At 38.4% G+C, this 24,462-nt stretch overlaps 1 protein-coding gene across 4 annotated transcripts in view; it reads left to right on the top strand.

Annotated features, from left to right (window-relative positions):
* The window catches only part of tet1 (tet methylcytosine dioxygenase 1), a 59,967-nt gene extending 35,739 nt beyond the window's left edge, over window positions 1-24,228 (top strand). For 3 of the 4 annotated variants that reach the window (XM_059035768.1, XM_034030993.3, XM_059035767.1), the window contains 7 exons: window positions 2,668-2,761; window positions 5,265-5,473; window positions 6,546-6,696; window positions 7,656-7,745; window positions 9,160-9,297; window positions 10,012-10,351; window positions 15,445-24,228. In XM_059035768.1, the coding sequence (XP_058891751.1) occupies window positions 2,668-2,761; window positions 5,265-5,473; window positions 6,546-6,696; window positions 7,656-7,745; window positions 9,160-9,297; window positions 10,012-10,351; window positions 15,445-16,532 (2,110 nt within the window). In that variant the 3' untranslated portion in view covers window positions 16,533-24,228. The remainder of the gene's footprint in view (window positions 1-2,667; window positions 2,762-5,264; window positions 5,474-6,545; window positions 6,697-7,655; window positions 7,746-9,159; window positions 9,298-10,011; window positions 10,352-15,444) is intronic. The other variant, XM_059035769.1, reaches the window with a different exon arrangement.
* Window positions 24,229-24,462: the final 234 nt, after the last annotated feature.

The following is a 24,462-nucleotide window of genomic DNA, read 5'->3' as shown; positions in this document are numbered from 1 at the left end:
AACAGAACATTGTACATGCATTCTGGGGTTGTGTTAAAATGAACGCAATATGGCAACTGTAACAGGGGAGTTTGTTTACTGTGAGGGTATCCGCTGAGAGATGAGAGAGACAGAGGGTTTGTAGTTGAAAACGCCGCTCAGGCAGCCTGGTTTTATTAAACACAGGCAGTTGCAGTGGTTGGGGTCTGCCACTAGGATACCAATAATGGTATCCCTAGTGCAGAAGGAAGTACACACACGTGTACATAATACAAAAATCCAAAACAAAACACAGTGAGAAAAATCAGCTATAAAACAAAAGGTGGCCAAGCTCGGGCCATGCGCTGCTCCCACTAAAAGGGAGGTCCCGCTTCAGGAACCTTCTCCCCTCACAAACTAAATAAACTTTGGTGGGATTCAGATTCCCCTAAATTATACCATATCATATACACACTGTGGTCCTCCATCGTGCATTTAGTTCCCACTCCCTGGCTATCTTCACAGTCATGAATCCTCACGCTGGTACACAGAGACTAGAACCAAACAAAAACTGGCTTTTAAGCCTCAGCCGTGCCACAGCAGCAAATTCATGAATACAGTTCTGATATTTACAAAGTAAGGCACACAGTGACACCTAGCTTCTGCATTTTGAGTGTAACATGTTGTGGGATGCAATTTAATAGAAGCTATGTTAATATTGTTTTAAGCTATTGTTCTTTTGATACTAAACAAAGTGAATCCTTAAATACTGGAAATGAGAGAAATGTCCAACTTTCACAGAATAGAAACATCTAATGCTAAATGTGTTACAGCTGAAGAGGCTCTCCCAGACAAATAAAGAACAATTAAATAACGTCCTTAAAGTGTGGGGACTCATTTTTAAATTAATTATAATTAATTATAAAAACAGATGTATTTTTTTTAAGTCACTGCAGTATATATATATATATATATATATATATATATATATATATATATATATATATATATATATATATATATATATATATATATATATTACTGTTGGCTTACTACAGTGACTTAAAAAAAATGCTGTATAACATTTGTCATCATATTTTTCTTATTATGTAATAATTCTCACTGAAGGTGTGGGTTGTGGGTTTAGATTAGCACACAGTATGTTTGTAATAAGATTTAACGTATGTTATTTAAACATTTTCTAAAAATATATATACAATTACAAATTATATAAATGTATATATATATATATATATATATATATATATATATATTTCCAGGAGTTTTAGCCTCTAGTTTGGATTATATATATATATATATATATATATATATATATATATATATATATATATATATATATATAATATATATATATATATATATTTCCAGGAGTTTTTGAGTTTTAGCCTCTAGTTTGGATTATAAATAATATGGGCACAATTCACCAAGCTTAACTCCTGAGTTATTCAAACACATTTTCTTTGTCTGCTTTATGAATAAAATGCAGTTTGATACACCCCCCCTATGAATACATTTCAATATTGTGCTGCAATATTGCAGTTATTCGATTGTCACTGTAGTACAGAGCTAGCAGGCACCACAGCGTGAAGGTGCCTGAGCTCGTGTGAAAGTAATTCGATTGTCACTGCAGTACAGAGCTAGCAGGCACCGCAGCGTGAAGGTGCCTGAGCTCGTGTGAAAGTAATTCGATTGTCACTGCAGTACAGAGCTAGCAGGCACCGCAGCGTGAAGGTGCCTGAGCTCGTGTGAAAGTAATTCGATTGTCACTGCCTCCACAGAGCCTTTCCATGGCTGCAGGCCAGTCTGTCTCACTGTTATGAGCAGTGTGACAAAGTGTAAGAACTCTGTGTGCCCTGTCTCAGTGAACTATCTCCCCTCGAACAGGCACATCCAGATTCGCTGTTAAGAATGAAGACGAGAATCATAAATACCAAAAACCTAGGGGGGACATATTTGCATTTATTCTAGTTTTTCATTCTCTTGTTTGAAAGACGAGAACTCCATGTTAATGTTACAAAACTGAGAAATAAACCACTTGAGAATGCTTAAAGTAATTGTAGCTAACAAAATAATTTCATAAATCATACCTGTTTTGCACTTCCATTAGCTATGGTCTCAAATTTGCAGTTTTGAAAGAAACACATGTTTTAGCCAGTGGCTAAAAAATATCAACCATATGCAAAAACTCTCGATCCATCACCAGCACCCCGCCCCCCCGCCCCCCCCCCCCCGTAAAACGAAATCCTGGCGACTATTCACCAGCACTACCCCCCACCCCCCGACGAAATCCTTGCTACGCCAGTGTTATAAAAACCATCCAAATGACCCAAGAAGCACAAGCATGGCTTGTAAACATAGTTTTCTTTAACCTGGTGTAGAAAATCTGCACATTTGAGACCAATTTAATGCATGGATATGCATAGCGCAAAATTGATGGAACTGTTTTCTTAGCTTAACTTACTTTAGTGTTCATCTCTCTTCTTTAAAAAAAAAGTTCATTAAACTTAAGAACATAATGAACGAGAGTTGGTCATTCAACCTATATAGAGATTGAAGTAAAAGCTTTGAATATATTCCCCCCAGTTTTTAACTGTTATTGGGTTATTTTATTTTTGCTTATATTAACAACTGATTGCTGTACCTTTTGTATTGCTTAATATATATTTTTTAATAATTCATGTTCTACAGGTATGGTGAGAAAGGGAAGGCGGTTCGCATTGAAGTGGTAATTTACACGGGGAAGGAAGGAAAAAGTTCTCAGGGATGTCCAATAGCAAAGTGGGTAAGGAAAATTTTCAGTTTCACACTGAAGAAAACAATGTATATGGTGTACATTGACCTCGACTCTGTAGTCCTGTACACTTGTCGCCACCTGCTGGCATGTGATAGTAATGGTTTGAATTTCTATGACATGGTTTTCTTCTTAAATGTGTTTGCTTAAATCTGGGGTGATGTTCAGCTGTAAACATTCCCCTGGATTCTACAAGCTCCTGTAAATGCTGTATGGACCATTTTCATGGAATGATCCAAGTTCTGTTTAAATACAGTTATGCACCATGCAATACCAAAATTAGAGGCATATTCACAAAGCATATACCACCGTGCTAAGTTTGCACTATTGTAAAGCAAAACTGTTAGTGTTACAGGATTAACAACGGTAGTGGGTGTTCCCGGGTGGCACACCTGGTAAAAGCACCAGTGCGTGATATGCAGGGTGAGTCTTGGGAGTGAGGTTCATGTCCTGGCTGTGCAACGTTTAGCATGGTTTGCCATACTTCCATGGCAGTGCTTCCCAACCTTTTTCAATGTAGGGACCACCTTGGTGTTTCATTTGTTTAAAAATGTCATTTTGTTTTTCACATTCTGAATGCTTTGTAGAGAAGTGGCATCTCAGTTTTGCAGGCTTAAGAGTTTTGTTTGACAAAACCTCCTGACAAATAATGCCCTGGGGCTTGGGTCGTCCTCTGATCCAGTAATTGTAAATACATGCTGGTCCCTGCAAATTAATCTGTCCAGTTTCTAACGTAACTTACTGCACTCACTGTCCGCAAATTCGCCCGATGTGCATAAAAAAAACACCGGAATACGTAGACGAGGTGGGTGGGAAACAATTTGAAAAATTTAAAAATTATTGGAGAGTGTACAGGATGTTATTTACCACTTCTGGTGGGCTTAAAATGGGATTGGTGGCACACAAGTCGATAGGGTTTATAGCATTTTGGTTAAATATGACAGCGTCAAGAACAGACTGTACACATTATTTCCAGAAGTAGTGTTAATAGAATTTCCTTTTGGCATGTAATCTTGTGAGACATTAAACCTGGCTGAATAAACCCATATAATAACATGGAGCTGAAATCGATCATTCACACTACTGTACAGTTCACAAGTCAAGCTACAAATATAGCCTATTTTTGTTTCACATTAACTTCTGTTACTATATTCAGCTAACCTCTCCAAAAATGTATGAATATAATAGGCATATTCCTATTATCCCTGGCAACACTAGCACATATTTTATATTGTTGAAAACATGGTTTTAATGGATTTTTTTTGTTTTGTTTTAATTTAGTCATTCCAACCGAGTTAGGAATATTCAATGCAGTGCGATACTTTTATGCTGAGCGAAAAGGCAGGGGCAGCAGATTACATTTTTTTTTTTTTCCTGAACATTGAACACAAGCAGTAGAATGAGCACTAATTGGAAAGATGTGCATTTATGTGAATGCTAGATGTAGATGTGTCACACGGCTGGCTGAGTGGTGCCGTCAGATCCAGGAAATGAATAACACACACAGAACAGATGAAATGAAATGATGAAGGCATTTGCTTGCGCCGGTTTATTATAAATAAAAAGGTTTTAACAAAACACAGGACACGGCACTTTACGCCAAAATAAATAGACAAACAAAACAGACTAACATTAACAAACGGTGGACGGACAGACACACAAACACGGTGAGTTTAAATAAACATGTATCGTGCTGGTCCTACCAGCACGCAATAGCAATTGTTATCTTTTTAGTTTCTCCTTCTCCACACTCGTTCTCCACTCACCGAACACACAACCCCGAGTGAGTAAAACGTGCATCTATATATACTCTTGTGCCGGAATTCAATTACCAATTAATTATTCACTTGAATCCCAGCACATTAATTAATTATGTGCAACCTTGTACTCAATACTTTAAATGCACGTGAAGTGATGTGCCATCCTCGTGCCTAAATACAATTATACATTTTAAATAACTCGTGCTGCACACACCCATTTATATCCCATGCAGCCATCTCTATACACCAACATTAACACACCACACGCAACATACAATACAGAAATGCACACAGGGGCGGGGCACATTGCCACAAGATGTGTTTTTTTTTTGTTTTGTTTTTTAAATACTGGTAATGCTGGCTAAAAAAAAAAGTGTATATGTATCTTCATAATGTGTAAGCTATTTAGTTAGTATTTGTTTCACATTAGAAAGCTGTTTCAGTTTATGGTGGCTTTGAAGGCGATGCTTGGTATTGCATCAAAGGGAGCTGAAATATATATTCATTTATAAACACACCCGTAATAAAAGAAGGGGAGAAATGCAGACTACATAGATGTCTTATAATTATATACCACGGGGTTAAAGCTCTTTGTTGTGTTGCTTAGTAATAGTAGAAGCACAACGTGTGATTGTGTAGAAATGGGTTTTTGCAAGAAGTGCGAATCCGCATTTTCGGAAGTTATGGAGTACTGAACTCTTTCTGAAATGCGCTCTTGCCTTGGTATGTTGCAGGTAATCAGACGTGGCAGCGAGGAGGAGAAGCTTCTGTGTTTGGTGAGGCAGCGAGCGGGTCATCACTGCCAGAACGCTGTGGTGGTCATCCTCATCCTGGCGTGGGAAGGGATTCCACGCCTCGTGGCTGATACTCTGTATCAGGAACTGACTGAGACCCTGCGGAAGTATGGCTCCCCGACAAGCAGGAGATGTGCACTAAATGAAGAGTAGGTACCTGTGGATTTTTAAAGGATCCTTAAAGTAGCTGACAAAATTATTCCATACATTTACCACACCATGCACACCCATTCACAGCATAGATCACAAACAGAACGTTATTAAAGAAATATGGGTTCTATTTTCAAAGCTTTTACTCCAGTCTTTAATTAACTCTTATATTTTTGGAGAGGGGAAAAAAGCTGCTGATTTTATAAAACTAGACCCAAACAACTTAAATACTACTATTCATGGCCTTTTATACACATTGAGACGCTGTTTTCCTCTCAGTTTTGCGTCATTAACATGGAATCAAAAGATAAATAATGGAGAAAACACTTTGAAAATATGGCCCTATATGTTTCATCTAACATGTATATTTATTTTGAAGTACACTAAATTAAAGTTTACAGGCCTTGATTTCTGATAGTTTTGCACTTTCATGGACATTACACCTTGTCTCCACCCCTTCAGGCCCTGTTGGTAACAAACCTGTTTGAAATAACTCAGGAAGTGCAAGAGTAACAGGTTTCCTGTAAGGGAAGGCAAGCAAAAAGTGTAGTACCAGATGTCATGTTCTAAAATGAAAATTCATGTTTGTGATATCATGTTTCTTTCAAAACTGCACATTTGAGACCTATAGTATATGGAATTGCATGACAGATGAGATTCATGAAAGTGTCATGTTACCCACAACCACTCTAAGGTTGCATTTCAAGCACTAAGGTATGGATTTGGAATTTATTTAAGCAATAAAGAGCACTGGGGTGTACTTCCCATTTGATTTTGAGGATTGTGAAAAGGATTGTGGGACGAGACCACGTTGAGTCCTTCAATCTTTTACGTTGTCCTCAAATCGCATGTAAGGTACACCCTAGTGTTATTTATTGATATTCATTTGAACCTCATATGCACAAAAATACCTATAAAAACACACACAGAAAACTAGCATGGTTGCAAGTAACACAGCCTCTGCCAACCCATTGCACAATTAATGATGTTTCAATGTGCTCTCCTCAAAAATAAGCAGAAAACCAGGAACCCTGGGCTTAATAAATCCTCACCTCCTCCTTTTTGTTTTAGCCGCACTTGTGCCTGCCAAGGCCTCAACCCGGAGAAGTGTGGGGCCTCGTTCTCGTTCGGCTGCTCGTGGAGTATGTACTTCAACGGCTGCAAGTTCGCCCGGAGCAAGTACCCTCGCAAATTCAGACTTCTAGGAGACTACCCCGAGGAGGTTAGAGCTTGCATTTCCTTATTTGTTACAGCGTTTCATTTCTGCAGTATTTAATTGGTGAACGACTGTGCTCGACGTAGTTTTAATCCTTTCATGCATGGCGACCTCATATGGGGACAGGTAAAAAAAAAAAAAAAAAAAAAAAATAATACTTCTTCTAGTCTTTATATGGAGACATGTGGAAGATTCAAATGCATGATGACCTTATATGACGATACCATTTTTTTCCTGATATAAAGAAAAGTAGTTCAATGAAAACTATATTTATTATGTGTCCAAAACTCTTTTTTCAGCTATTTTCGATAATTTAAGCATGTTTTATTTTTATTTTAGTCGTGCTTTAGAACTGCTGACTGAATCTAAATTGTGACGTTATGTCCATTGAGTACAAACCTAATGTTACTGGCTGTGTGATACAGGCTATTCAATACAGCCATCTGACACAAGGACATTCTGAAGGGTGCATCAAATTGATATCAGTGACAACTATAAAGTATATATACATATTTAATAATCTACCTACAATTAGTACACCTACTGTTGTTTTAGGAGGCTGTGTGGTCCAGTGGTTAAAGAAAAGGGCTTGTAACCATGAGGTCCCCGGTTCAAATCCCACCTCAGCCACTGACTCATTGTGTGACCCTGAGCAAGTCACTTAACCTCCTTGTGCTCCGTCTTTCGGGTGAGACGTAGTTGTAATAGTTCACACACTCTAGTCTCTGTAAGTCACCTTGGATAAAGGCATCTGCTAAATAAACAAATAATAATAAATAATAATAATTTAAACATAACTTAATAATAGAATATACTGCACCAAATCTGAGCCATGTAATTTGTGACTGTCGCCCCTCAATATAAAGCAAGTAAGACTATCTTCCATAAAATGGAAATAAATAATGCTGGACATATTGCTTGCCATTTCTGTCTCTAATTGTCACTTGAACTGTTGTTCTGTTTAGGAAGGGAAGCTTGAAAACAACCTGCAGAATTTAGCTTCAGATATCGCTCCAGTGTATAAAAAACTTGCTCCAGAAGCATTTCAGAATCAGGTAAGACTGCCGAATGCTTGAACTTGAATTTCTTATTTTAATTTTAAATATTTTTTTATTGAACTGACCAATAGTAATCCAAAGGTTACTGGGCCTTACATGAATGCATCCAACATATGGTACAGGTGTGTAAGTCTTAAAAAATAGATGGGAAGCAGATAGAAATCGACCGACTTTTAACTGCACTTGCACCTTGTCCTGAACATACAATGTAAAAAATAAAAAAAAGCTTTTATGTTTTTGCATTAATGGCTTTTGGAAAGTTTTTCTCCAGTGTTATAGAGAGTGGGTCTATTTCTACCTGCTTACTCAATATTACCCCCATTTTTTTTAACTAATCTTTAAGTCTAATTTGAATGCGAGTTCACTGCTCCTGACCCTTGTTCATGCTGTCAAGCCAGTCATCTCTCTCACCAAACCAAACCAAAGGATGTTACCAAGCTACTCAACCCTGGAGGTAAGGGCTGTGGATAGGAGGCTGTGTGGTCCAGTGGTTAAAGAAAAGGGCTTGTAACCAGGAGGTCCCCGGTTCAAATCCCACCTCAGCCACTGACTCATTGTGTGACCCTGAGCAAGTCACTTAACCTCCTTGTGCTCCGTGTTTCGGGTGAGACGTAATTGTAAGTGACTCTGCAGCTGATGCATAGTTCACACACCCTAGTCTCTGTAAGTCACCTTGGATTAAGGTGTCTCCTAAATAAACAAATAATAATAATAATAATAATAATAATAATAATAATAATAATAATAATAATAATAATAATAATAATAATAATAATAAGGGCCCAGTCTGGGGAATCTCTGCCTGGACTTGTGCCTGACCAGTAGGTGTACCAGAAGCGTAATAATGATGTGAACTCAGCCCAGACGTTCTCCCACCCCAACCCACAGGAACACAAAGGCCAGTGCAGTGCTCCCTGCAGGCCCCCAGCCAACTCATTAAGACCAACATTCAAAGCAGCAAGATCCTGATTGTGAGACACTCTACACTCACGCTGTCGTGCCTTACCAGATGAGCTCATTTTTTAACTTAGCATAGTCATACAAATGTCTATAAATAAGTTGTACAGAAAAAAGGATCAGCCCTGTAATGATGTAATTAAAGGTTAACCTAAAAGTATGCCACGTTTCATAAAGACCCATCTTCATATATATGTTTCTCTTCTTTAAGAAGAACAAGATCTCCACTTTGTGACTGCCTGTCTCACCTAATATATCCACAGATATTGTTTAGAGACGTCTGGAAAAATTGGGACAGCAACTGGGACAGTTGTGGTAATACCCTAGATTTCCCAAAACGTTTGGTCACGATAGGTTTACTCCATGCTTTATTGTAACTTGGATGCAGTAACTTCTATGGCTCCCAGTTTCCTATCCCGCCATGTGCATCACCTTTCTTTGCTTCTGTGTCCAGGTGGATCAAGAATATTTGGGCCCAGACTGCCGTCTAGGTAAAAAGGAAGGCCGGCCATTCTCTGGTGTCACAGCATGCGTCGACTTCTGTGCTCACGCACACAAAGACACGCATAACATGAACAACGGAAGCACTGTAGTATGTAACACTGTTCTATATAAATGTCTGATGTTTTTCAAACACTTCACATTTATGTAATTGTAAACACACTTGCAATAGACAATGTTTAATGGCAAATAACACTGTAATAGCAAAAGGCATATTCAGATGTTTGTTTTTTTTAAATCACATGTAAAATCCTCCTTTGGGCTCCGCTGTTTTTTTAACACAATTCAGGTTATGTCAGTAACGTTTTTTTAACTCGTAAATGAGTTGACAAACTTAACCCCAGTCAATACTGTAAGCACAGAACAGAGAGAGGGACCAGAAGACACAGTTGGAAATTAAGTGGAGACAGACTTAGGACAGAGGGTAGGAGACACTTTTTTATATAGACTGTAGTGAGTGAATATAAAAGGTTACCAAGCTATATTGTCAGTGCTGAATCAATGTGATCATTGACTAAGTTTTGTGATCAATCAGCTACTAGGAACCAGACAAGCATTTATGGACCGAATGGCCTCCTCTTATTTGTAAATGGTCTTATATTTTTTAAATGTATGTAGTAATACTAAAATAAACTTAAATGAAATGTCTTCTGAAGACATTGAAAAGGATTTTCACTTTTAGCATTTCTAAATTCAGCACTATTGAGTGTTTAATAGTTACAGATCTTAAAATGGATGCACCACAAGCCTGTTAATGAATGCGATTGGATTGAAGTCTTGACAGCAGACCAATTATTTCCCGTAGGTTTGCACTTTAACGAAGGAGGATAACCGGGCTATCAGGAACATACCTGAAGACGAGCAGCTGCATGTCCTGCCTCTCTACAAGATCTCCCAGACGGACGAGTTCGGCAACGAGGATGGGCAGCGGGCGAAAATGCGCACCGGCGCCATCCAGGCCCTCTCGGCCTTCCCCAGAGAGGTGCGTTTGCTGGCAGAGCCGGTGAAGTCAGCGCGGAAAAAGAAAATGGAGGCAAAACGGGCAGCAGCCGAGAAACAAAACAACCAGGACAAAAAACAAGCTACTCCTGTGAAGCTCAAAGATGGAGGCATCAATGGCCATGACAGCTGTCAGACCTTAACAGGTAGCAGTTTGTTGTTTATTTATGAATAGTTTGTGAAAAGGAATGCTTAACTAGGAAGGTATTTAAATGTTTTAGCACCTTACATACAAAATGCAGTGAAAATAGGCCTATAAAAAAAAAAATTTCATTAACCCATCGTTTTCACCCCTACACAAATATGCGCCATAAGGTGTATAGAGGATACACCATGAACGTTCATAGGGCTGTATTTTTTTTCTCTGTAAAAAATGGCTTATTCCACGGCTTTTCACAGTCTATAAATAAACATAATATTTATTAGAATGTTCCTAAATATTTAAATGCTTACCTGATTTCCATTACACTAGAGTAGATGTTAAAACTTCATGCTGATTTGAACTCGGCTCTCGCCAAGATAAGCACCAACTAAGACGTAGCTTTACAGTAAACTAATGTGATCCATATGTGTCTCCATCCATTTGCACTTCCTTCCATATGATGATGTAGATATCCTTCTGTCTGGTGTTAATGGCTGAAGTGTAATGCTGGCTCCAGGGATCAGCTTATTTTGCCTCCCTGGCGCATCAGCACACACCATGGCTGCGATGCTGGCTCCGGGGATCAACCACAGTGCGGCCTCCCCAGTGCATCAGCATGACAACCGTCTGGATTGAGCTAAGTAGGGTACATCTCTGGGGTCTTCAAGTGGGCACCTTCCATCCTCAGTGTTTCGTCGACTAGCCACGACACCTCAAGAGGGCTCAACGGTGATTCTGGCGTCCCAGCATCACCCCACTCCGTCCCCCACTCAACTCAGCCCAGCTTACTTACCTGTACATCAGCGTTTCTTTCTTTCTATTGTGCTTGAGATCCCCAGCCAGAATCTTTCCATCTCAACCACAGCCAGTTGCTGCTCCTCTCTGCTGCTTCAGATAAGTTCTTCACTGTGCGACGCAACTCTTGGCCACTGAATCTGACGTCTCTGAGAAACCGGGTTGTAGAGTGTGCCACAAATCCTCGACAACCCACCTCCACTGGGTAAACCCGGATTCTCCATCCTCGCTGTTCCGCTTCAGTGGCTAGTTGAGCATACCGCAGTTTCGTCCTCTCATACGCCTCATCTACAGCATCCTCCCATGGCACTGTTAACTCTACCAGGTGAACAAGGTGTGCTGATCCAGACCACAAGACAATATCTGGTTGAAGGTTAGTGTTGGCAATCTCAGGTGGAAAAATAAGCCATTGACCAACATCTGCCAGCATTTTCCAGTCTCTACCAGCTTCCAGTTGTCCTGGGCGAGGATTGGTTTTGACACCTTTTTTTGGTGGTTGCTCTCCTGGGCGGAGGAATGTTGTCTTTTGTGTGTAATGTTTTGATGGAACAGGTTGCAACTTATTGGTCATGTTACGCTTGTCTTCCAATGCTAAGGCCAAACATCGCAGCACCTGGTCATGGCGCCAAGTAAACCGTCCTTGGCTAAGAGCCACCTTACATCCTGTCAAAATGTGCCTTAATGTTGCAGGTGATGAACACAAAGGACATGATGGATCCTCTCCTACCAAGAGGTTTAGGTTCTGTGGTGATGGGAGTACATCACATGTTGACCTGATGAGGAAACTGATCCTGCTATGTTCCATTGACCATAGGTCTTGCCAGCCAATCTTGCGTTGTTCCACACTCTCCCATCTCATCCATTCTCCCTGCTTGGCCTGGGAAATAGCCTTTATACACCTCATCCTCTCCTCCTGCTTTTGCACCTTGTTGACTACCAGCTTCCTCCTTTGAGCTGGGGCTGCCTTGTGCCATGTAGGAGAAGCTGAACTGAGACCATGATCCCCTCTTCCATGCTGAACTTGCCCCATGATATCACCAATTCGAAGGGCAGCCTTTGCATCTTCCACAGCTTTCTTTGCCGCCCACTTTCTTCCAGTTTTCAACACAGGTGCTGCCTCCCTTACGCATTTGTCGCGTGACTCTACTAATGTCATTTCCAGTCTGACCTTGGCGCACTTAAACTCCTCGGTTAGAGCGGAGACTGGTAGCTGCAGTATTCCTTTACCATAAAGTCCCACTCTGCTGAGGCAGCGTGGAACTCCCAACCATTTCCTGATGTATGAACTGATTAAAGCTTCAAGCTTCTCTACTGTTGTCAAAGAAACCTCGTACACAGTCAGTGGCCACAGCAACCTTGGCAGTAGTCCAAACTGAAAGCACCAGAGTTTTAGTTTGCTTGGTAGAGCGCTGCTGTCTGTGCTCTTCAACCCTTCCACTGCTTGTTGTCTAACTTCTCCCACACAAACTGTGTCCTTTAGATCCCCGTTGTACCATCTCCCAAGACTCTTCACTGGCTTCTCAGACACTGTTGGTATTGCCTCACCATTAATGAAGAATGTTTTATCTACTACTTTACCTTTAATTATAGAGATGCTCCTTGATTTAGTGGGCTTGAATTGCATTCGTGCCCATTCAATGTTATTGGTTAATTTGCACAATAACCGATTAGTGCAGGCTACTGTGTAGTCATGGTTGTCATGTCATCCATGTATGCTCGAATTGGTGGTAGTCGCATTCCAGAAGCCAAGCGCTCTCCTCCTACTACCCATTTTGATGCCCTAATGATTACTTCCATTGCCATGGTAAAAGCCAGTGGAGAAATGGTGCATCCTGCCATTATTCCAACCTCTAGGCATTGCCATGTAGTGCTGAATTCTGAAGTTGAAAAACTAAATTGCAAATCTCCAAAGTAGGCTTTCACTAAATTTGTTATTGTCATCGGTACACTGAAAAAATCAAATGCTGCCCAAAGAAGTTCATGTGGCACTGAACCATATGCATTAGCCAAATCCAGGAATGTCACATGGAGCTCCTTCCTCTCCTGTTTAGCTGATTGAATTTGTTGCCAGATCACATTGATGTGTTCTAAGCATCCTGGGAAACCTGGAATGCCCGCTTTTTGTATTGAAGTGTCAATGAAGCAGTTCTTTAATAGGTAAGCTGACAATCTCTGAGCAATAATGCTGAAGAAAATCTTGCCTTCTACGTTTAATAGGGAAATAGGACGAAACTGACTGATGCTTGTAGAATCTTTTTCTTTAGGTATAAAGACTCCACCTGCTCTGTGCCATGCTCTTGGTACAACCTGTTTTTCCCATGCCACTTTCATCAATTTCCATAGAATTCGTAGAACTCCTGAAGCACTTTTATACACTCTGTACGGAACTCCATTAGGCCCTGGAGATGATGAAGCCCTTGCTTTTTTCACAGCTTGCTCTACTTCTTTCCACTTAGGTGCACAGTCCTCCATTTGGTATTCTGGTGGATTGATAGGTGGGATGTCTGACGGAATTGACATAGGCTCCTGCCTTTTTGAATCTGTATGTGTTTCCTCCAAATATCTCTCCAGGTCAAACTTAGATGCTTTTAGTGTGCCATTCTTCTCACTGGTGAATAATTTCTTTACAAATTTGAATGGGTCTTTATAAAAGTTAGCTCTCGCATGCTCCTTCTTTTTGTAGCGTTTCCGTAGGCGCTCAGCTCTGCGCAATGTTGCAAGCTTATCTTTTATGACCCTTTGTAAGAGATTGAGTCCCTCCTTCTGACTTTGTTCTGCTCTTCTCCATTGCTTCCTCAGCTGTCTCCTTTCTCTAACTAAGCGTTCAATCTCCTGCTGCAGGAAGTTTGTACTTTTTCCTTCCTTTTTTCAACTCCAAACCTCTCACTTCCATATGCGTAGATGATGTCCCCAAATTTATCCAGCTTCTTTTCAACTGTTCCACTTAATCTTTCCAATGCAAAGCAGTGATCTGTGTTTACTGTGTCCCATGCAGTTTTCTCACAAGCTCTTGGCCATTTGACTCCAGGCTTGTGCCCGTTGAGGTTCTTTTCTCTCTTATGCTGGTTTGTCTGACCGGGTTCACAAGGATCATTAGGTTCATCACTAACTGTGTCCATGCAAGTCCTCCTCACGTCTATGACAGGGGTGCTGATATCCTGTGAACTGTGGTTTGCATCCTGTCGCTGGATTTCATTCGACTGACTTGACTGTAAGAAGTACTGATCAATGCGAGGCCCTTGTCCCTTCTCCCTCAAGCATTTAATTCTCCCTTGATGAATCTTCAAACCCCTGACCGTTGTCGCCTTGCTCCAGCCGCAGACACAAACCTGGAGTTCCATGTCTTTGCTAACTGCAGATCTTGAACTAGCCTTTTGTGAAGTACTCTCCATACTCATATCCGTTTCCGTTCCTAAGTCGTTAACCGTGTTGAAAAACAGTAAATGCTAAATTGTAGAATTCAGCATTTTTTATGTCATTTTTATATCTATTTTCACCATCAGTGAATTATCAAACAAAAAAAACATAAATAACTTTGAAAATAACAACAGACATGTGAAATGTCCCCCTTCTTGTACTGGACAGAGCGATCTTTAGCAGAACTATTTTTCCGATTTTTGATGCAGCTGGTGTCTTTTTCATTGAAGACATTTTAAAGAAACTGTGCAGCTCTATGCAGTGTGCTCAATCATTACCGGAAGCAAACTAAACTGGCTGCCAGGTTCCTAAATGCAGTGTAACAGGTAGTGCGTCAAAAAGGAAAACATTTGCTGTATTTATTTTTAAGTGATTAAAAATATGCATATTTACACTACTCTTCCAGAAATGTGAATTTTCATGGGGAACTACATATTACATGGTAATGGGTACATTTCACAGAAATAGTGAAATCCATGATAATCATGAAAACAATACAGCCTTATGGAACCATGAGGAATATTCTCATGATACAAGATGAACGAGAGAGGCCGGGGGAACTTGTGGTGCCTCATTTATGAGCATACTGTTTTGTAACACTTTGCTGTTTGTGCACTAAAACTGCTTTAACTATTTATTATTGTTCTGAAATGTCATTTATTTGTTAATGGATTGCAACCACAACTGCCCCTCTGTCCACTAGCAACCGCACCCTTCACAACAAATTCACAATCATGTGATGTGCCAGATGACAGCCAGTTTCTCAGGTTGACTGTCACTTTACTATTCGACCCTTAAAAAGCTTCAGTACATTTTGAACAGTTCAAATAGAAATCACAGGATCACAGGAGGCTAATCTTTTAACTGTTTTATTCTTTGTTTTAGCAGGTTGTAAAGGAGGTCCTTTGGAACAATCGGCATCTTACAAAATGGAGCCTCAAGACTACTACAGTTCATTTAAATTGCCTAGACATGCCAGTCTTGGAAACTACATACCGGTATTAGGAAATTATAACCCTTCCTCCCCTTATGACTTCAGCAGCATGTACCCTTACTCTTCTGTAATGCCCAGCCCCAGTGTGGAAGCTCTTCCTTCTTTTCATCCAAACTTTCCTATTCCATACGGGTACATTGGCTTACCTGGTAACCAAACCTACGCTCCTCCCTACCGTGAATACAACAGCGGCTTTGAGATGGCAGTGAATGGGTTCACAGCTGACGTCCCAAACTCACAGCTGTCACAGCAACAGAATGTTGACATGAAGGAGGAGAAGTTTTCGAACCTGCAGCATCCTCATGAAAGCTTACCAGTGCTGTTCCACTCAAAAGCATCTGAGGCGCATAAAAACAGACCCAACGGGTTTCATAAAACACAGATAGGAAAGGACTATCATATCCCACCACCGGGGCACACGCAAGGGACAAACACCACCTGCAAAGTGCGCAATGGAGAAATCCCTTGTCCAGTAGGGCATGGGGCTACTAAGGATCAAGCAGAGGAAGTATGGTCCGACAGTGAACACAACTTCCTGGACAGAGACATTGGTGGAGTCGCCGTTGCCCCGTCCCATGGTTCCATCTTGATTGAATGCGCCCGACGCGAGCTTCACGCCACCACCCCAATCAAGAAACCAAACAGGAACCACCCTACCCGCGTTTCCCTGGTCTTTTACCAGCATAAGAACTTGAATGAGCCCAAACACGGGCTGGCACTTTGGGAGGCCAAGGTGGCGGAAAGAGCGAAGGAGAGAGAGATGGAAGCTGAAAGGCTGGGTACCACTGAGAGTGTTGCCAAGCCTCGCAACAAGAAATCAAAGCCAAGCGTCAACGAAAAGGAGGATGTTATACATGAAGATACTGAATTGGTTCAGATTCCTACTCGCAGGGCGTTAACGATATCTAGGGATGGGGTTATTACTGTATCTTCATATGCCCTGACACAAGTTACAGGCCCTTATAACCGTTGGGTCTGAACTTACTGTTGTGTTCTTGCTGCCTTACCTCAATGCTTTTGATCATATTTTATGGTGCTGTCAGATTTGACTCATTATTTTATATTGTTTTCATCTCAACTGTCTCAGTTGAGGTTTTATCATTGTGTGGGTTTTTAACTGTGACAATAGGATTATTTGTACGTGTATGTAAGCTTTTTTCTTATTTTAAAGAATGGTGCTTGAAGCAGATTTTAAGGAAATGCGGTTTTACAATTTTTATATACAGGTCAAATAAGGAAGTACAAATGCAAAATAACTATTTATTATGATCATCTGGTGGCTTTAAGGCTTTTTCGAGGTGTTTCCAACATGAGGAGTTTCATTTCTGGTGCTTTTGATAAGGTCTGTTTACGGCAATTGTACTCTGTATCAATTTACATTGAACTTGCAAATCTTAGGGTGACATTTACGGTGCAAAAGTTATATATCATTCATTTTATGTTTTCTAATGTTGAATAATACAGCTTCTGGTGCTCTTTTTCATATGACTGATTTGGTGATGCCAATGAAGCAGCAACTTTCGGTCGTTGGTGAAAACTGCTGTTACATAGGTCTTTAAAAAATATTGGTAGCATTATATAATATTTTTTACTTTGATTTTCAAGTTTTATTTGATTGTGTTGGGCGTATTTTAAAAATTGAAAAGCAATGAAGGAAAGGTACATTTTTGTTTTGTTTGATTGTTAAATACATTTTGTTTGCAGCCTGTAAATATGAAATAAAAGCACTTTTTATTTTTTTTTAATAACTTGAAATAGCTCAGCATAAGCTTGGTTTAGATACAGAAAGTGATCGAGTACTTTAGAAATATTTTTTTTCGATACTGAAAATCGCTGTAATGTATATATTCATGGTGACTTTCATTACGGTAGTGATGATTTTTATAATTATATTTGATCGTTACAGATTTCTGATTGTAGTCTGCAGAAAAATCAACTAAACTGTCAACTGAACATAGCGATATTGTACAATGCCTCATTTAAGTGACAGACAAAATGATAAATAACCTGAATAGACAGGTTAGCAAAAATATTTTTTAAAGAGAAAAGTTGCAATTATAAGCAACTTTGCTGGCAGTTTTTTAAATAAACATACTGTTTGCTTTAAAAAAAAAAAAATGTTCAAGTCGACATGTCTTTTAAGATAAGATCATTACAATTGTTAAAAAGTGGCAAGTTATTTTAAAGTTAGTTTAAAGTTAATACAAATTATTCTGGGATAAACATTAATTTAAAAATAATTGATTTATTAAATAACAGATCCCTAAAGTATTTATTCCAATACAGTTTATAATCACTTACCTGAACATATGCCATCTGCGTGTTACATTTCAACATATGAATGAGGGAAACTGACTGAGAAAGCCATGTGTATTTTAAATTATTTTTCAAGCCTTGCTGAAACATTGGAAACAGCAGCTTTAGCAAAGCTTCTGGATCCTAGGATTACATTTTAACCATTGCTCTGCTATCCCTTTAGAGTTTAATAAAACACAAAATAATAAAAACACTGCTGTGTTAAAGATACTGTACCTGATTTACGCAGTGTTGGCATTAAATAACTGCACACGGTTATAATAGTAGTTGTTTAGTACTTTTTAAGTACGAGGTTAGCAGTGCGGTAATTCAAATGTAATTCTAGTGCTAGGCTGTGTCTGCAGTAGCAAGCCTTCCATTAGGGAGCATTACATAAGAAAGGTCCCTAGCAAAGCATGCCAGGAATCAGTTAGTATTGCATTATCCACACATGTCATAATGTTTCCCCACATATGTTAAAACGTCGAATGCCATTGGCTGTTTAGAGATTATGAAATGTGTTAGGAACAAATATTTTAACAGGCAGTATTTAAAATGTAAATACCTTTTTGGTTTACACTTTCTGTTAAAAAAAAAAAAAAAAGGTTTTCTCAGTAACTGCTGATAACTGTCAATGTGTACTATACAATTTAATAAACAAGTTGATTAAAAAGAACAGCAATTCTCATAAAATGAGAACGTTGCTTATATTTTTCACACTGCTATGCCAGTCTGGGTAATTATTGTTGTTTCAGAAAAGTTCTTTAGGCTTGCTGTCAGATGTGGGGGATTATATACATTACTGTACGTGCAGTATTGGAATTGGAAATACAGTAATGTTTACAACTAAGACATGATTGCATAGAGGCATCTTGACTGAATATTTTTTGTAAAATGGCATGTTACAGTCAAATATTATATTGTCTGCCTTTGTTTCATTGCAGTACTTGGCATTAAACTCTGCCTATTATAAATTCCTAAACGTGGTGCTATATAGTAAATACAATAAACCATGGGTTATACCACATGAAGTGTAGAACCCCAGACTGTCCAGTGTGCTGTGACAGTGGATGTACAGCAAGGCTGTAAAATGTAGTTTCTTAAATCAGTTTCTTATTGGCATTATCGCTGGTCTTCTTGCCCTTGTGCAGTAGATACTTTAATGAATTGCTTGTTTTTACTTTAATTAGGGATATACAGTTTTTGAATATAACATTATGTATTTAGGAGTTTAAAACCGTTGCTCCCAGAAAGTCAGTTTCACTTTCCTAGTCTGGCTTCAATCTCACGATCCAGACCATTGAAGTAAGACAGGCCTGCAGCAAAGGAATTGATTTGTGCCAGAAAGCAGCGGTTTCAACTTTTGAAATGTATTTTGTTATATTTTAAAATGTCCCAAATTAGAATTAAAAATGGAAAGAAAAAAAAAACTTCCACACAACAGTAAGGAGTCAATGATAACAAATCTTAAACTCGCAAGTTATTTAAAGAACATAAGAAAGGTTATGAACAAGAGTCCCAATGACTCAGTAACAACATGGCGGCTTGGTAACCCACCACTGTCCTCTGTTCTGTGTCTGTCTCCACCTCATTTCCAGCTTGTGCTCTCTGTTCCTAGTTTTCCATGAAGCTGATGTTGCTTCTTCAACAGTATAGAACTGTTTTCATTAGAAAACACTATGAAAAAACATTCTTTAAATAACTCAGGGGCTTAAGCTTTTTTAACAGCTCTCAATAATAGTTATGGTGCTATATAACCACAATTGCCTAACCCATCCTTTATTTTAATTGTACTTTCTATATTAGGACTGCACTTGCTACATTTAAAGAAATGTTAACAGTACTGTACTTTTTGCCTAATATGTTTTAAACAAGGCCAGATTTAAACTATTGTTTCCTTATTGAAGTAAGTCAAAAATGCCTTTAGGGGGGAAAGTATTTTTGAGTGACAGGGGGGAGCATATTACCTCCAAGAGCTAAAACCACATTTAGGGAATAGAAACAATGAAACGAACTACAAACAAACAACAAAGGGCACAGAAGGCTAAACTAAAGACCAATGTGGTAAACAGATATCGAGTCATAGCTTAGTGTGAAATTGAACACTGCGACACTAGCTTTAAAACAAAATGTTAGTTACCCTTAAAATGCATATGGACAGTTAAGTGTCATGCCTTGCCAGTTTTTATAACCACATTATCAGAGCTAGATAACTGGTAATAGTGCTGCTAGGTTATCAGACAGCTAAACTGAGTTGTGAATAAGCTTGTAGGGACATGCTGTAAAGTTGTGTTGATTTTAGTTGCCTTATTCATCTCCCCTGCTGTGGGTGATATTTCTCTAGCTAAGTGTTCCAGAAATTAATTTCCAGAAAGGCATCACTTACTCAGTGCAGTAAACTGGGTGGTGCTAACAGAGTTTAAAGGTCAACAATCATGTTTTTTTAAAACAGATCAAAACAGTGCTTGAGATTTCTGGTACTAAATGTACTGTACTGTATTTTAACTATAACAGATCTATATGCAATTAGTTTACAACAGAATAAAACAAATACTTCTGGTTTATACTTAAAAAGAAACATTTCTCGAATCCAAGTTATCTAAATCTGAAGGGAAATTGAAATGTGTTTTTTTTTTTTCTTTTTTTTTTTTAAAGCATTCATTACACTTTAAAAGCATATTTTAAAATATGACATGCAGGTGCATTTACAATTCATAATTAATACAAGTCAGTAAAACCTAACTATAATTATTAAATTAATAGTCTTGTTAAGCTATAGCTGGGCCCTGACGATGACCCAAAAAAAGAAATTGACAACGAGAATGATGATAAAGTCATTGCATTGCTGCTGTGGAAAAAACATTCCCCCTGGAACAATGAAACCGTGCAACAATATATGAGGCTAGATTCTAGGACCACCACCACAGGATGTACAGAACCCTGTAGCTGATGTCTAGGATTGTTGTTGCATTGAAGAGTAGCTTGTTATGGGTATAGGATATCCATCTTAACTAATGTATCCATTCTGTACGTACCTTACTATTTCAGTCATCAAGATCAAGATTTAAAAAGATCAAAGCATCCATGTGTCTTAAAAGGGCTCTCAAACTTGTATTTTCTCTAAGTTCAGCTAGTACAGCAGAGTGTAACCATTAACCTGCCCCCCTCTGCAACACTTCTAGTGGATGTAACAAATGCTCCATTTGTTCTATGTGGTATTTCTTACTGATCTCTTACATCCAGGGGGACAAGTTAATGGCTACATTGTGGTGTACCAGCTGAATTGAAGAGTGAAGACATGTGGTGAGAACTCTTTTGAGGACACAGAGATTCCTTTAACTTCATTTAAAAAGTCACCAGGATGTCATGACTGAAACAGAAAATGATATACTAAGGAATCCAAACAAGAATACATTACTGTAACTGTGATAGTTCATCCCTATACAAGATTGCTGTGTAATTGCTTCATGTGGACTCCATTTGTCACAAGGATGGGCATTTCCACACGAATGGCAAAAAATGGGAGAAACTGTGGTGCAGAGAGTTTTCCACTGTTAGGACATGCTTTTTTACAGTTTATTCTTAGAATACATTTTACAAAGCAGCTTGGAGTGAGTTTTACCACTATAATATAGAAAAAAAAAAACAATGTTGACACCTTTTATTGGGCCACTATGATATAATTCTATTAAATGTGAGGTTTTAAAACTATGGCTGTAAATTAAAACCTCACAAAACAAAGTTGTCCTGTACGGCAAGCCAGCCTTTGTAAACCTTTTTTTTTTATCCACTGCATATACCCATTTGCTAACAATATTAATTTAAAATAAAAAGATGGACACGTTTATAGCTAAATTCATGACTGTTCTCGGTTGCTGTATTGTTGGACGTTGCTGTTGACAATGACTGAAGGACTGTAATTCTGAGATAAAGTATATCTTCTAAATAACACAGATCATGGACATTACTTTGTAAAGGTACCTTACAATCCAGAATGCAGCATTTTCAAAAGAAACACACACATATACCTTAACAGTGGCCTACTTCAAACCAGTTCCACAGTTGCAAGTTCAGACAGCAGTTTTTTGTGCTTTAAATAGTTCACTTTTTATGTTTTAGTGCCACTATACTTCTGTATAATAAACGGGAATAAAGAAATCTGTGAATAATTGATTATTTATTCCCAGTTGCTGAAAATGTAAATGCGTCCACCGCTTTTTAAATATAATTTTGTAAAATCTACTACCAAATGTAACTTGGTTTGTATTTGCTGTTATCTTGGTATTAACCAATACAAATAGTAGGAACTAAACTGCAATTATTTAAATCCCTTCCCACAGGTTAATGGTACAAAGACAGTGTTTACATAAAATACTGGGTAGTTTCAGAGTTCATCTTTCTTTTCTTTAGTGGGCTAATTCACAAATCTTGAAGCCAGGCTTTATTTTAAAGACTGTTTTTAAAGCATGGGGTAGTTAAATAAAGTTTGGGGTGTCATAAAGCTTGGGAGGATTTCTTTTTGCTATTTTGGTGCTAGAGTTAGGTGCTCAATGACATGTAAGGGGCCAGGGAACTGCCTGCAGTTAGACATGGTGCTGGCAGAGGCCATTAAAGTGTTTCTCACAGTTCTCTGAGCTCACCTTAATCCTGTCAATTCTGTAGGCCTGCAGGTTTTCCAGTTTAAAAAGACTCCTCCTAACCCCTCAGTTTGCCTGTGCTTCAAAAGACAGTATTTAAAGAAAGTTTGCGTTAAAGCTGTGTGAATAGATCTCTTTATATCATGATTATCAATTTTGGAGGAAACCATTACAGAACAAGCACAGGTTTTACTATACTTCACAAAGGTATATGCCAATTAAAAATTCCAGCAGCCTTTGCTTTGCTGGTCACCAGCAAACAACTGGAACACACATTTACCAATGTCCTGTTGGTTTAAAAAAAACCCTGTCCGTGTGTCCAGCAGGTATATAGACTAACAGGTTTCGGCAGGAGGCTTGCACCTCCACAGCTAAATTTGGAAATTGTAAAAAACAAACATGACCAAGGCTTTTTGACAAAGTGGTGGGCACAGTAAGCTAAACTATGGCAGAGTGTATTATAAATTGATGTTTCAATGTAAAATTCAATGAGATAGTGGGCAGTATTAAATGGATTGTTTATTTTTTTTTTTCTTAAACCAGCTGATAAACTGCACAATTCCCAGTTCTAAGCATCTAAAAACCAGTAATGACCTTTGCTGGAATTTTTAACAAGAAATCATTTTGACAATCTAGAACATCTAGTTAGGAACTGAGAGACATGTGTCCATCTTGGTTTTATCTCACAGGGTATGTGTTGATGATAACAATAACCATTCTATCCAGGTTACAGTTCATCACAGGACAGTAATTCTCATTTTAAGAACCTAGTTTGAATTTCACTAGGAAAAATGTATACATGAGCCGACGCTCGTGCTTGTGTTGTCTCCATCATGATAGGTAGCACCCTGAGACGCTATTTGAATATCATTGTTTATTAATATGGGAACATGGAGTAGTTACATGAAATGTTCATTACAGCTACAGCTACTTTTGGACTGACCAAAATCATATTCTGGAAACCATTGAAGATAATTTGGTATGGTTTTAACAGTGCTAATAAAGCTTAAGTCAATTTATATATCAAATAGATTCCATATGTTAAGTGCGGAGCAACGTTGACTGCCTTTCTCTCTATTCCAAAATCAGGGATGCTTGTTAGCCTAATTATTTTTCATTAAGACCTCATCTTTCAGGGAGTTTTCTATTTTCTTACATTATAGTTATAGTATCACACTCTCTTGTATTTTTTTTTTTTTATGTAATATGGATTTCATGTGAAGGTGACTGTGTTTGTTTATTTTGTGATTTAAACAAAACAAAACAAAAAAAAGATTGTTCAACAACTAAATTAAATGGACAGACAAAATTGATACTGTTCTTCTCCCGGAAAAACCTTATAAGATGTGTTTTTTGCAGACAAATGTGTATGTAGCAATTATACTTCAAGAATTTTCAGTTGTACCTTTTGTGTACCGTAACTTGAAACCAGCTATGAAACAAGGAGATTTGGTGCACACCAGCTTTGAAAATGTTTGAAGTTCCTGTAGCATTAAAATGTAGATATTTATCGCAAAAGAAATGTAAACCATTTTCATGTGAACTGTTGTATTCTTCTGAGTTTGTTGTATAGTCAGCAGTTAACCTGTTTTCTTAGAGTTGGGTGAAAATAAAATACTGTAAATAAGTGTTTTAGTTACATTTCTGTTTTGTAAACAACTTAAAAAAACAAAAACCCTAAATAATGTTACCATTCCTAACTTTGTAGGTGGTTTTAAAATAAATATATATATTTATATTTTGCATTTCAGCTGTGCTTGTGTTTTTCATGGATACATACATCTAGCACAACATCTATAAGGTTATACCATCTTGTATTCTGGTCTCATCTGTAAGGCAAACAGGGTTGATTCTGGGCAGCACTTGGATGGGAGGTAAGGTTGCCACCTATCCCTGTGTTCTTTGGACCGCCCCGGTTTTGAGGAAGGTTTTGTCTGGTACTAATAAATGATAGAAATAATTAAATTTCCTATTGAA

This window comes from Acipenser ruthenus, chromosome 13 (assembly GCF_902713425.1).
Source record: "Acipenser ruthenus chromosome 13, fAciRut3.2 maternal haplotype, whole genome shotgun sequence".
Classification (NCBI taxonomy): domain Eukaryota; kingdom Metazoa; phylum Chordata; class Actinopteri; order Acipenseriformes; family Acipenseridae; genus Acipenser; species Acipenser ruthenus.
This window is presented reverse-complemented; position numbering and strand designations above follow the sequence as displayed.